General features: G+C 40.6%; 4 protein-coding genes across 22 annotated transcripts in view; 3 read left to right on the top strand and 1 right to left on the bottom strand.

Moving 5' to 3' along the window:
* LOC135168413 (agrin-like) overlaps positions 1 to 14,073 on the bottom strand; it is a 256,515-nt gene that overhangs the window by 106,075 nt on the left and 136,367 nt on the right. For all 18 annotated transcript variants that reach the window (XM_064132568.1, XM_064132558.1, XM_064132556.1 and 15 more), the window contains one exon: positions 13,756 to 13,791. In XM_064132568.1, the coding sequence (XP_063988638.1) occupies positions 13,756 to 13,789 (34 nt within the window). In that variant the 5' untranslated portion in view covers positions 13,790 to 13,791. The remainder of the gene's footprint in view (positions 1 to 13,755; positions 13,792 to 14,073) is intronic.
* Positions 50 to 1,780, top strand: LOC135168911 (speckle-type POZ protein B-like). Of its 2 annotated transcripts, none has more exons than XM_064133525.1 (2): positions 50 to 365; positions 452 to 1,780. In XM_064133525.1, the coding sequence occupies exon 2, from the start codon at positions 490 to 492 to the stop codon at positions 1,627 to 1,629; it is 1,140 nt and encodes a 379-aa protein (XP_063989595.1). In that variant the 5' UTR covers positions 50 to 365; positions 452 to 489; the 3' UTR covers positions 1,630 to 1,780. The 2 variants fall into 2 exon arrangements, with proteins under 2 accessions (XP_063989595.1, XP_063989594.1); XM_064133524.1 differs by having other exon boundaries at positions 466 to 1,780.
* On the top strand, positions 1,926 to 3,681 carry LOC135168913 (speckle-type POZ protein B-like). Its single transcript, XM_064133527.1, has 2 exons — positions 1,926 to 2,085; positions 2,353 to 3,681. The coding sequence occupies exon 2, from the start codon at positions 2,398 to 2,400 to the stop codon at positions 3,373 to 3,375; it is 978 nt and encodes a 325-aa protein (XP_063989597.1). The 5' UTR covers positions 1,926 to 2,085; positions 2,353 to 2,397; the 3' UTR covers positions 3,376 to 3,681.
* Positions 4,125 to 5,312, top strand: LOC135168914 (uncharacterized). The gene is made up of 2 exons (XM_064133528.1): positions 4,125 to 4,307; positions 4,494 to 5,312. Exon 2 carries the CDS (start codon positions 4,528 to 4,530, stop codon positions 5,200 to 5,202), a length of 675 nt encoding a protein of 224 aa, XP_063989598.1. The 5' UTR covers positions 4,125 to 4,307; positions 4,494 to 4,527; the 3' UTR covers positions 5,203 to 5,312.

Consider the following 14,073-nt stretch of genomic DNA (forward strand, 5'->3'; position numbering starts at 1 on the left):
AATTCAAAGGTTATGATTGTGGATTCCTAAAAACATCGCCCACTTTGTGATATAATAATTACTTAAAATTCTGATAAATCCATATGTGGGTAGAGGAACGAGCGAGTGATAGTTACAGGAGATAAAATTATCAACTTGGACAGAGAACACTTTGATCTCTCCATCACTGTAAAAGAAGACTCTATTTACTTCTATGAAACGGGAGCAAAAGTGGTGACTTCACCAGATAATTTTCTCGTGATAGATAGAAGTACACAGGGAGCTAGATCACTTCCCGACGAGTCAGCCAGACATTCACTTGGTCATTGCCAGTTGCATTACTTGAAGCGAAAAATCATTGAATATATCACCGAGATTCTTAAGCAGTAAGTAATGAATAATTATTTAGAAATTATGCTGGAATGAACGCATGCTTCTTTCTTCATAATAATAACAAATTTATAAATTAAAGTCTGTGATTTCCAGAGGACGAGGAACTGTCGTTATAAGATGCCATCGGCAAGTTTCAACAACAGCAGGCGAATGGTCACTTTGAGCTGTTCAATTTTAATATTAATGAGCCATGTTGTTACTTCGCAATTGCCTCCTGTCACCGTTCATGAGCGTGCGATAACAACAAGTCATGAAGAACATCTTGTATATGAATGGGAAATCATCAATTATGGGACCATTCCTAAAATCGATGGATGCATCCAATCACCAGAATTCCACGCAGACAACCAAAATGTGCAATGGTTAATGAGAATATGCTCATCAAGAAGAGAGCAGTACGGCAATTTTCATTCCAGTAGCTTTGAAATCGAGGCCCGTTCGAGGCAGTCTAGTAACGAAATTTACAAAATGCAAGGGGAAATTCTCATTTCGGGGTTAAGGATCAGGCACACAATACACTTGAATGAAGAATCAGTAGGTGAGCAGGGAAATAAATATACGACTTCTCTGAATGAGATAGATTCTTCCTTAAATTCAATAAGTCGTTTTGACAACATCACTATACGGTGTGAAGTTGACGTATCATTCCGCAATACGACCGTGACTGATGTCACGAAGCCGCCAGTCAACGAAAAACCCCATGATTCACAAGAAGGACAATTAAATAAGGATTTTAGACAACTTCTGAATGATACAAGGTTCAGTGATGTTGATATCATTGTTGGAGATCTTACATTGCCGGCACACGGAGCTATTTTGGCCGCGCGGAGTCCGGTATTCGCTGCCATGATGGACCAAGCCCAGGACAAAGAAACTGCGAAGCTCGAAATGACCTTTGACGCCATAAAGCCGATTGTGATGACAGCAATACTGGAATACATTTATACAGACCGAGTTGCCAATCTTGATCAGTTCCCATTGACGTACGAATTAATTGCAGCAGCTGATACTTTCAAACTGTCAAATTTGACGATGACGTGTGGAAATCTCCTGAAGAAGGATCTCAACGCAGATAACGTCGCTGATATTTTGGTAATGTCTGATCGCTACGCTTTATATGAATTGAAAAAAGCTGCGATTGAGTTTATCAAGAGAAATTTCCCGGATGTGATGGAGTCCGAAGGGTATAAGAAAATGAAGGAGAAGTCTCCCGCGCTTCTGATGGAGATCCTCTTCTCCTCTGGTAACCGATTCTAAGACTGATTGTGCTTTTCCTAAAAACAACTATGCAGCAGGTCAAGTGATATAAAATATTATGCAATTAAAAATTTGTTTTACAATATTGTACTCAGTGTTCGTAACCTCTGTAACCTGATAATAATTACAGAAAATATACTCTTAACGTTAATTCTTGAATTATATCTGTCCCACATGTTAATCATTTATTCGCGTCAGTGAATTTCGAATGTAAACTCGCAAGAGAGATAAATGTGTGGGATTTGGAATTGCTACTGAGTCCACAAATGCGTCATTCAGATCATGATTCACAATTTTTTGATAGTGTTTCAATTGAGAGGAGAAGGGAGAAGGTCAGGTCCATGTGCTCCCAAGTGAAACAACAACTTCTCGGCGAGAGGCTAAAAATATCGTTAGATCAGTCCCAGCATCGTCACAGAACACTCAGAATTAGTCAACTGTATGGAATGTCAAGAGGTAAGTAATCAATTATACCTCATTACAGTGTAAATTATTCAACTTGTACGTTTGAACTCATTTATTCTACCATAAATATATAAAATACTTCATTCACTGGATGAATTCCTACATTGTTGCGTGCCCCCTATCTAAAGTCAAATGCGATAATTGAAATGATTGATAACTTTCCGTTTGAATTCTTGCTTTCCGCCAACTCTCTCAAAAATAACCCGTCACCTTGAGAAACCGATAACATATTAACCAGCCAATAATCTCGAATTTCAGAGTAGCTGAAAGAATTCTCGACAAGTTGATGGGATCACACTGAATATGTTATCACTACGACAGCTTGCTCTCTGCTCCTTGGTCGTGGTATTAATGATCCATTCAGCCACATCAACGCTTCCCACTATCACAACTAAAGAGAGTGGTGTCACTGAATTTGCCACCGAGCATCTCTCATACGAATGGATAATCAAAAATTACACACTCATTCCCTGGGACGATGGATGTATCCGTTCCCCAGAATTTCATGGAGCGGAGAAGGACATACGATGGATGATAGAACTCTGTGATTTGCATCAACTCAGTGATGGCAAATATAATCCCGCAATTTACCTTTCCACTTTCTCGATGCACCGTCGCAATCAACAGCGAAATATATCTGGTAAGATATCGATATTCGAATCAGGAATTTTGATAGCCAGTACTATATTTGGACAAAGAATGGTAGGTGCAGGTAGGGACAGATTTAAATACTCCGACCAGGCGATGACTGATCGATTGAAGTCATTGGAGTCACCTCAATCATTCATCACAATACACTATGAAATAGACATGCCGTTCATCTTTAGAAAAATTATCAATAATACAGAGCCAGTGAAATCGGAGTTTTCTCATGATTCAAAGAAGGGACGATTGACTGATGATTTCGGTCTACTTTTGAAGGGAGGACAGCTCAGCGATATCACAATCATCGCAGGAAATCAAACATTATCAGCACATAAAATCATCTTGGCCACGCGGAGCCCCATATTCGGTGCTATGATCGAGCAAGCCGAGCGAAACAAAAGTGAAAAAATACAAATAAATATTGAAAATATGGAGCCGGCTGTGGTGGAAATGATGCTGGAATTTATCTACACTGATGATGTGTTTGATCTACGTGAGTTACCAGTCATTTACGGTCTGTTATCAGCTGCCGATAGGTTTCAAATACCACGACTAAAAACCTTGTGTCGAAATGTTCTTCGTGAAAGACTTGACGAAAATGCTGCAGCAGATATCTTGGTCAGTTCTATGGTCTGAATGAGTTGAGGACACAAGTTTTGGATTTTATGGAGAATCCTTCTTAAGATGTAAAAGGGACAGGTGGCTATGCCAAATTGAAGGGCATGTCTTCGACATTGTTGAGGGAATCAGCTTGTTCTCGTAGAGAATGATTTTTCAGTGCAATTGTACAAAAATATTCCAATGAATTGTTTTTCTAAACTTTTAAAACAATAAAAGGTGTTTCCATAAGTTGGCCAAGTTTTGCAGATTTGTGGATGGCAGGTGTGAAAATATGCGATATTCTGTTGATAAAACTATTTACGCAATAAAGAAGTAAAAGAATTTGACATTGAAAACTCATTTCATCATAAACACCGATGTTATCCAGAAAACACGTGCCACGTGTCTCAATACCTGATAGAAAATTGAAAAATTATTCAACCAATACATTAAATTCTATATAAACTACCATTTCAATCAGAATTTACTTTACGAAAAAACTTGTTTCTTCACCGTTAATTACAGTTAACCATAAAATAAGGAAAATTTTGGTTTATATGTAATCGTGAATGTTCGAATAAATATCAGATATCACCTGGATTTTCCATTGAATGTTACCACGTCTTCCGAGGAGGGATGAAAGACGGGAAAATTTTACAATACTCAATTAATCAACAAATAACTCAACTAAATACGTGTCAATAATCCGTAAAATATCTGTAAAACTCTGTCAATTTTGTATGAAATATTTTATCTCAACAGAAACAACCATTTTGATTAACTGCTTCAAATAAAAAAAAATACGTTCTAAGCAGTTTTTCGGGGGGAGGGTACCGGAAGACGGTTGACGACATTCATGATACCAGCATCAGGATATATACCACGGCAATCCAGCGCATTTATTCAGTCCTTGGAAAGGTGCCTCTAAAGAACCGTTCGAGCAGTCCAAATCAACTGAGGAAGCAAAAGTAAGTCATCAACTAAAATTCGCTACTTATCTTTTACAAGATAAGTCCAACCACGTATGGGGCATTAAACGACTGTGAATAAAAGTCTAATATAACTGGTCATTATCCAAGCAAACGAATACGTTTATGTCTTCCTGAATTCTTTCGAGGTGTCATAAATCCATAAGTCCGTCATTTTGATTTCAGACTGAACAGCCATCGTGATAAAATCACCAGCAACATGTCCTCATCAATACTGTCAGTTCTTCTCTTTCTGGCTGTTGTGGCAATGAATTATCAACATGCTTCAGCCAAGATTGTTGAGATAAGTCGTAAGGAGGAGACTGACTTCGAGGTCGAGGAAGTAGAGCTCGTCGATCGGCCTGCACCTGCCCCCAAACCTCCCAAAAGTTATCCCATCTTCAAGGAGCGATCTATCACCTATATGGACACGCAATGGGCTACGACTGAGGTTGTGAGGGATAAGCTCAAGCTGGGATGGACGATCAGGAATTACACACTTCTGCATACCAGAGAGATAATTTGTCTCAAGTCTCCAGCCTACGCAACTACCGACAACCTCACACAATGGCTAATTAAATTGTGCATGCGCGAGAACAAAGATGCAAAATTCATTGTATCACTTCGTCTCGCTCATGAGAAAACAGAATCGAAGTATTTGAATCGTCAGATTGATGGCAAATTGGAGATCTTGAAGTCTGGGACCGTGCTGGTATCCAAAACATTGGATAAAAGGGGTGTGGGTATAGAGAAAGACCCACACACATACGAATATGGGGATGAATCGGTTGAGCTGCTACCTTATTCCACTCCTGATGATGAGGTCACTATTGTTTTGGACATTAATATGCCACCGAGGGCCATTACGAAGCTAGTCAGACTGCAAGACGATTAATTAACTCATGAAAATTATTTTACAAAATTATGAAGATATCGTTTGAAGAACATGCATGTAATGTAGCATATGTTTGATTTGAAAAATAAATGTCCCTGATTTCCCTGCAACTGACGTAGTTTATTCAGTTACCTGACGTTTATGTAGTTTCTCCAGGGCCAATGAGACCACGAAAAATAATAAGGAATAAAAGATGTGACAGAGTGTATCTCATTTGCGTGTTGAAGCCGCTTACAATGTCACATTAATAAACCCCTTTACATGAACATTTGGAATACACAACAAAATGGATGATGTGTAATGCTCATTCCCTAGAGTATGCAAATTCCTCAGCACAATGAACTAAGAAGCGAGTTGACTCGCGTGTTCACATATCGGGGAGCATTAACCCATATTAACATACGTAAGGTGGCTTGTTCAACACATTATAAAGTAAAATGTCCCCCCACGGCTGCCGGTGTGCATCACAACAGTGTAAGTCGCACGGAAAAAAAATCACCATAAAAATACTAGATGAAATTCTCGTGAAATTGTGACAAAAAGACGAACGATTTTCAATCGCGTTCTAAGTTTCGATTTTCAGCGATTTTTTTTCCAGTTTTGCTTTCATCCAATCAATGTAAAATTGGAATAGTTGTTTCCCCTGAATTTAGACTGAAATCGTAATGGCGATGAATGCATTCGCCCCCGAACAACTTGAATTTAGGTCGAATGATCTGACGCAATTGTCCTCCGAGTGGACCCCCGGAAAGTCTCCTTGAGACCCCCGGACCATTTGAGGCCGTATAAATCCCGAAATATCCCTGTACTTTCCGCCGCACAAAAGTGTTGGCACATGGGTGGCAAGAGTTAAACTCCCGTTGGTAAAAAAAATCGTTGAGAAAAAAAAAGTGAAAAAAAAACAAAAAAAAACGGAAGATTAAGCTTTTGTCTAGGCGTTCCTTTGTCCAACTTGAGCACTCTGTCTCGACACCCTGTTTTTGTCCATAGCCCCTACCCTCGGCTCCCTTTTTCTCTTGAACTGGCCAGTCCTCTCATCCACCCCTCCCTCCCCCCGAGACTGACGCTCCGGGACTCCCGGCGGAAAGTTAAATCCCGGTTTTCCCTCCATAAAATCCCTCTCCCTCTGGGTTGTACCATTCACCCCACCATTTTCCATTCTCTCGTGCTGTCACGGTCCCTTTGACCACCTCGAATATATTCTAACTGACCAGACACCAGCTTTGCGGCGTGGTACCAACGCCCAGCGGCAGTACAAGCCCGCGGAAAAACGCTTCAAATGTACCTGCAAATGAGGCTTTCATGATACAGTGCTTGAAAAAAAGAATAGAAGAATTTTTTTTCGATTCTTTTGCACATTTTGAGGGAAAAATTGATTTCATTACATAACGACAAAAAGTATAATAAAATTTTAATAAAACATAGGTGTACATGAGGGGTCACTGCTTTTTTGATAATATTTGGGGGAGAGAGAAGCTGCAAAATATAATTCCAGACGGAAAAAGTCCAAAGAGAAATAATTCTATTTTTCAATCAATAAATATTCATGTCAACATATGAAAAATCATCAAACTTGAACACGCCGCGAAAAAAAATTGCAATTTCTCAAAAAAATAATGTGTTGTCTATAAATTTGTGACTGTAATCTACCATCCGACGTGAAATCCACCGACGCAGACAGTCAGCAATAATTTCTCATCCTCAACTCCCCAAAGATCACAAGGATTTAAAAAGAAAATATGGTATTTTTTGTTGTATGACGAGAAACAGTGACCCCTTTGTTTTTTTTTACCGAGTTTCATCCCCCATTCTCATCCATTACTCAACCTCTCCCGTTCTTACTTTTGTTTCAGTGGGAAATCTCACCAGGTCTGAAACACAATTTTCCGTTAAGTAAGTTACACTCGTAATGGAGTGAGTGAAACAAGGGGGATGCCTGGTCCAACCTCAGTTTCACGGTATTTCTCTACTACTTAAATCCTGATACATTCCACTTACGGGGGACGGGGGCTGACCCAAGCTCGGGCGCTACCACTTTTGCCTCTTCACCGGGTAATGGCGACACCATTCCAGAAGGGAAAATTTTAGTTCTCAACTGTCGAGTGTTTGGAGTTCAATTATCTGTCGACTGAAAATTTTTGTGGAATGAAATTTTTCAAAATTTATTAAACCACTTAAAGTCAGATGAAGTCGAATTAATATTGGAATCCCCCTGATCTCATCACCCAAGTATATTACTCCCCAGCGCCCTCATCTGACAGCCTAACCCCCGATTAAACAATCAACCCTCTCCCAACAAAAAAAAAAACACCCACCTCTTGGAAAACTCCAGCTGCAAACTTTCCCGAAACAAAACAAAACGAAAAAACATTTTTTTAATTCCCATCGTTTAAAATCTCCAGGTGTTTCTTTCGTCACCCCGACACCTCGAAATCCCCGTTAATCCCCGGGGGATCAACGGATTTTTACAGCTTCATTGTGACAGGAATTACACTTAATGCCTCTGAAAAAAACAAATTCGTCGAAAAGGGAGAAAAAAAACAACTGGGAAAAAAAAATGAGAAAATAAACGACAGAAACACCAACAGATATAAATCTGTTTCGAATAAATGACAAAAACCGTTCCTCATGAACAAATAACAAAACCAGTTAGTCAGTTATTCCAGCACTCAGAGGCACTGGTCTCGACGAATTTCCTTGAATAAACAGCAAGATCGTAAAAAAAAAAACGTTGAAATTGAACAAAGAGTTGTGATGAAGTACTGACCAGAAAACCAAACGGTCTTCATAAATTCTGGTACGTAAATCAGTCTTTATGGACCTGCGGTTTTTCTTCTCTCTCCGTCTCATTCTGCCCCACCCATTACTCCCACACCCTCTCTTTTCCCTCGGTGGATGGGCCGGGGCTATTTGGCTTGCGTTACATGTAACATGTGTAACACTGTACACGATGGAAATGGACATCAGTGGTCCTCTGAACAACCGCATTGTGTAGTCAGTGTTGAGATTGACTGGTGGTGAATCCTTATGGGGAAAAACTTATGTGGCATTACCACGAGGGCTCAATCCCTAGTGAATTTCATTCGCTGCTCGATCCATTTTCTTCTCTCAATGACAGCACTCAGGATGATTGATGATTCTCCATCATCAACGATTCATTAACTGGCACAGGAGTGATGAGATGAGCTTTATGAGTGAGCTTTGCAGCATTGAATCTCCCCATTTCCCTGGACGACTATCGAAATATGGTTGGATACACTTCCAAAATGGCGGAAAATTTTCAACACAGATCTTGGGATTGTCCATCGCATTTGTTGGCCGCTCGAAAAGAGCGAACGGTTTTTTTAGCAATAAACCTGATTGTTTATCTGCGAATCCATAAACATTGTACGCTCCCAATGACCAATCGCAAACTACAGGACTTGATCGTTATCAACGTGATAACTGGATTGTCCGAAGCGTGTTGTTTCCCTCACCCGCATCCATCTCCACCCCTCCCCCTCCCCCTTTTTAACAATTCCATTGTACAGACAGTTTCCTCTTACAACTTGCCAACGGCAACACGCTTGATTGAGACTCCACGCGTTCGTTTCAGTATCGATTCGTGTAGCTGTTCATTCTGTTGTTTCTCTGTCCCGATCGTTTATGCCATGACAATGAAACTGTTCATGTGGTACAACGGTTTCCATTGGGATGATGAATCGCATGCCGAGGTTACTTGGGAGTGAGGGAATATTCCCAAACAGGTCATCGTGTGATAACATTGGCCATTAGAAGAGATTTCGACATACGATTTTGAAATTTATCAGAAATACTTATTATCTCAGTGGAAAAAGATATTTCGAGACAGAGAACGACTGACAATGGAAAATCTCTCAGTTCTGATTTTTACCATTTTCGGCCCCCTCCCCCATCGAATGATTTTGTCATAAATAATCATGAACCCAGCCAATATTGAACATTGGTTCTCGCCAATTACGTCAGAGCAAATATTTGAAATTTCGAGGTTTAATTGTCACTTTAATGTGGAAAACAGTTCAGGAGTGGTCCTTGTTCAACCCCTTTGTTGTCATTGCCGACAACAATATGGAATACGTGAGTGTTTCATGGAATTTGATCGGTATCGATCTCGAATTATCGTGCGTCAACCGGAATTGAAGCGCTTTTATCCGTTGCAGTGACTCTCGGTGAGCTCGTTGTTCAGTGTTCAGCTCCTCCCCAACCATTTTCATCCCCTTCATTCGCTCCTCTTACTAACGTAACCCTTCGCTGTTATGTCCTCTTGTCCATATTTTCATTCGCTAAAAGGCCACCACCGAGTACCATTGTACCGTTTCCGGTGGCCAATGTTCACCGAGCGCATTCAACACTTTTTCCCGTGTCCATTTTACCCAAAATAAAATTATTGTTCTACGTATATATCGTTTTACTGGATCGGACTATTCTGACTTGAGCTGATACCAATTTAAAATTATAAAAATAATATCTGAATTATTTAAAAGTCTTATATGTTCACATCTACATCAATAAATGTCCATACATAGACCGCCATACTTTATCCTATGGCACGCGAAGCCTGACCCACCCTCTGGTTTAATAAAAAACTTTATTTCACGTCCGCATGAATTTCAGAAATTAAACACGAGGGAAATTCCACCGGGAAAAAATAGAGTGCAGTCACTCATCGATCAGAGAATAAATATTTAAAAAACAATAGCTCCATATAAAATATAATTCCAAACAAACTTTTCCTAATAATTTATTTTTCCAGAATAATTATACCAACGGCGCGGTCTCTTCCAATTCGTAAAAGACACTCGGATATCTCTAACCCAATCCTGAAATGCTAATAATCCTAGAATTGAATGCTTCCTCAAAAAAGGGAAACTGCGAATTCCCTCTCACTTTATCTCTTAATTAATTCCGCGAAGAAGTGGTACTAGAGTGGATGGTTTTACCGAGCTAAGAAAAGTGGAGAAGAGAGGGAGGACTGTAGGTGTAGGTGTACAGGTTAGGGGTTTGGAACGAGATTTGTAGAACTCTCGGGGCAAACTTGCTCCCGTAGAAACTCCTAACATCTCCCCCTCCCTTCCCCTCGCCAATGTTGGACGAAATTTTACTTGGATTGCAAACGAATATTCGCTGCGAAGCGTGTTCCGATAATTCTCGAAACTCGTACACACCCGACTGGCATCTCACTCTCTCTCACCCTCATTCTCCCCTTCTCTTTCGCCTCACCTCAGCCTATCTTTCCCTCTTCCTCTATCGCCCAACCCCCACCGCCCATTTCTAAACCCCAGGACGTAACCGCTGATACTTTTATTTTCCCAAACGTAATTTATTGAGCGGCTCTTTCGCTTTGCTACTCGTATTCATTTCAGCCGATACATACGCTCACCCTCTGGCATGTCTACCTGCAACCTCACACCCAGATTCATCGGCGATGGAATGATGCATTCGGGGAAGAAAAGTCTTTGACGCTGGTGCATTGATTAATTCACGAAGGTCGGGGAGAATGAACGGATATCGATATCGTCGTTGATCGAGTGTCCAGTGATATTTGATATGACCAACAATGACGGAGGCCATTACAAAAATTACCCCGTAGTTCTGCCAACGTTCTGCCTTTTGTGGGAAAATTCCGGAGACAGTCTCCTGACTTCCGCCCCCATGTCTTCCTGTTTTCCCGCAGGAAGGTTAGGAGAGAATAGAAATGACCGGGTGGGGTAAGAAGCCCAGTCGCAAGAATAAGAGATCGGATGGATGGGGTGGGCGGGGGGGAGAGAGGAAGGAGGGCCTCAAAAAGGAAGTTTCAAGTGAGACCGTGGAAAAAGATTCATGTGTGCCGGGGTGGCTTGTGTTGGTGGGTGACCCGAGTGAGGGTAAAGTCACCCGCAAGCGAGGGGCTTCTTCCAACGGGAAGCAATTTCTTCCCTGGTGCAGCCTTATCGTGCAGACGTCAACGTTTGTATTGTGCTCCTATTGCAGCGTATCAACGGAACTGCATTCGCAGTGGGGCAGCAGAGGAAAGGGGGAGTGTTATTTAGGGGATGCCTTTTTTCACATGATCCTCCCGGTATGGAGATTTTTTATCTGTGAAATAATGGGGGCGTATGGTGTTCATCTGGAGGATTTGATTTATTGGGTTCAGAGAATGATAGGTAGCCAGGTGGAAATTTACCATTGGTCCGTGGTTCGCACAGATGGAAAGACATTTTGAAGACAAATGAGGCCTTTAGGGGGCGAAATGACAATGAACCACTTCTTAGGTCAAGTTTGGGAGGTTAATTTTTGGGGTAAAATTAACCTTCGTCCCTCGTTTCGCCCCCTGGAGGTCTAATTTTTACCTAAAATTTATTCCTGTGCAGCGTAGGTTTAAGGCCCATAAGTGACATGGAAGAAATATTTGTGAAGGAACAAGTTGCAAATTGTTTTCAAATAGAAATAATCGGCGGGTTTCTCACAATTATAGATAATTGGCAGGAAAAATAGAGGGAAATGTCGAGAATTTAAACCCCAGGTTTCCCGGGGAAATCAGTGTCATTGAGATGAATAATGATGAAAAATAACAATTTCATCGTTGAATTATTAGGTCCACACCACGACTATTTTTTGATGCGCCAGCATTGCAATCCCAGGGACGCTTTAACTCTCGGAGCCGTTGCGCTGTGACTGAGACATGGTTCCCCCGGGATGTTCCCGAGTCCCTGAGATTTACGAACTCCGTTCGCGTGTATCACGCGCACAGTTATCCCCCGGAGTATTGCCCAGAGGTGCTCGACTTAGCGACTGGATATCTCTCCGAATCCGCCCTCTTCTGGTTCTCTTTTTTTTCCAAACTTTCTCCTCATCTTCCATTTTCATCCTAGTTATTCAACTTTGTGGCGAGCGCAAATGAACCCCACTGTTCAACCACAAACTGATAATTATAGGTGATATTTGCGGCTTTCACGTAAATGAGAGCCAATTATTTATTTCATTTTCTCGGGAAGGACAGCCCCATCGATTTTCACTTGCTATTTTATCTCTGAAAATTGTTTTAACCCCGTTTATTTTCATTTCTCCGCAGTATTTCATCGACCCTTCGAGTTTTCCCATGTTTTTAGTATCAGATGTTGCACAGTATTTGCAATTTTCACCGATATATATCAGAGTATTTTTATTTTCCTCCCTCGCACCGAAACAATAAACCAACTGATGACCACGTACCCAAGGCCTTTGTTTTTACTGTCTCCCAGTGGAGTTGCACGAGGCGGAATGTTAATAATACCCCGTGTCGCATATGAAAACACTCAGGAGTGACCGTAAAAGTGAATTTAATGGAAAATCATGGCTCAAATGGAGAAAAAAAAAATCCCACAATAACACCGCTTTTGAAAATGAGACAGTGAAATTAGAGGGATTTTTCTTGTTCTTTGTGATGGATGGTTTTATTCTTTCAGGAAACTGTTTTTTTTTTACCTCCAGTTTGGAAGAACATCAATCTCATGCGCCTGAGCTTTGTATCCTAGCCGCTATCAATTTTCGCCTCGTTTCAATTCGATCCATCTCTCTTATCTCGGACGAAGGATCGTTCGATTTTTTTTCTTCGGCGGTTGAAATATAAATTTGTGGAGCCATTGGCACAGGTTATGTAGATACAAAGACTTATTGGGAAAAGCAAACACGTTAAACATTCCACGTGAATTATATGCTTTGCCCCGAAATCTCTATTCCAGTTTTTTTGATCCACCCGATTTCTATTTTGTAATAAAATAAATTAATTATTCCTTCTCCACTTGTGACTCGATGCCACGAAAAATTGTGATTTCCATCATATTTTCATCTCCGTATAGATAACAAAGTAAATGATATACTCCTGATTGAAATCGATTTTCTATCCTTCTAGTTTGACCTGACTTCGCGAAGCCCCTCGTATCAGTAATCTCCCTGTGGAAACTGCCTATTTCACCCCTCCCTGCGAGTACTTCAAATCCATGAAATTCGATAAGCGATCGTTTATTCCATCGAAAAAAACATCTTTTTATGAGGCCATTATCCTTAAGTAGCAATTAGAGATAAGATACACATGATTTAAGCCCATCACTATCTTAAGTACATCTCCCCATACTTTCCACTCGCGTCTCTTTATTCATGTTTTCCTCCCCTTTCGTTTCAGGATAATCCGCACATAACGTGACCGTTCAACTTCCTCAACTGTGCGACGATGTGTTTGATGTAATTGCGTTAGGTAGGGAAAAGCAATAGAGACACTACGAGTGGGTTCTTCCCACCACTCATGTGTCCCAAATGCCTCGACATTCGAGGCACAACCTTGGGAATGAAACACGCGAGTTCCTGGACAGGCACCATCGGGGGAAATTAAAGGGGCGGGCATCACATCGTCTAGTTCATAGGGTTTGTTCATAAATACAGTTTCTAGTAGTCCCATACACTGAGATATGGAGAGATAAAAATCAATCTATTCAGAACTGATTGGGCAGCTTTTTTCATTCCATATTCCGTTGATTGATTTTTTTTATCTCTGAATTTACAAATTGTTTGAACACTTACCCTCGACTACGGGATGACGTGGCTTGTAGGACATATCTGGAAACAGATAAATGTGGAATTAGATAATTATCTTGATGAGTATTTGCTAAGGGATTTTTTAATAATAATATAGTGCAATAACTCCCCAATATTTTAGTTCTCGTGATAAATTTAATTAGTTGTTATTCTCAGTGGAGACATGAGTGAAGTGGATGTTTAAACTATCATTTCCTTCACTTTAATCCCACACCCCGCATCCACCGAGAAATTACTTTGAAGATAATTATATTTGGCTGCATGCGAAAATCATTCACCCGAGGGATTTGCCTGATAGGATAT

The sequence above is a fragment of the Diachasmimorpha longicaudata genome, chromosome 13 (genome assembly GCF_034640455.1).
Source record: "Diachasmimorpha longicaudata isolate KC_UGA_2023 chromosome 13, iyDiaLong2, whole genome shotgun sequence".
NCBI lineage: Eukaryota > Metazoa > Arthropoda > Insecta > Hymenoptera > Braconidae > Diachasmimorpha > Diachasmimorpha longicaudata.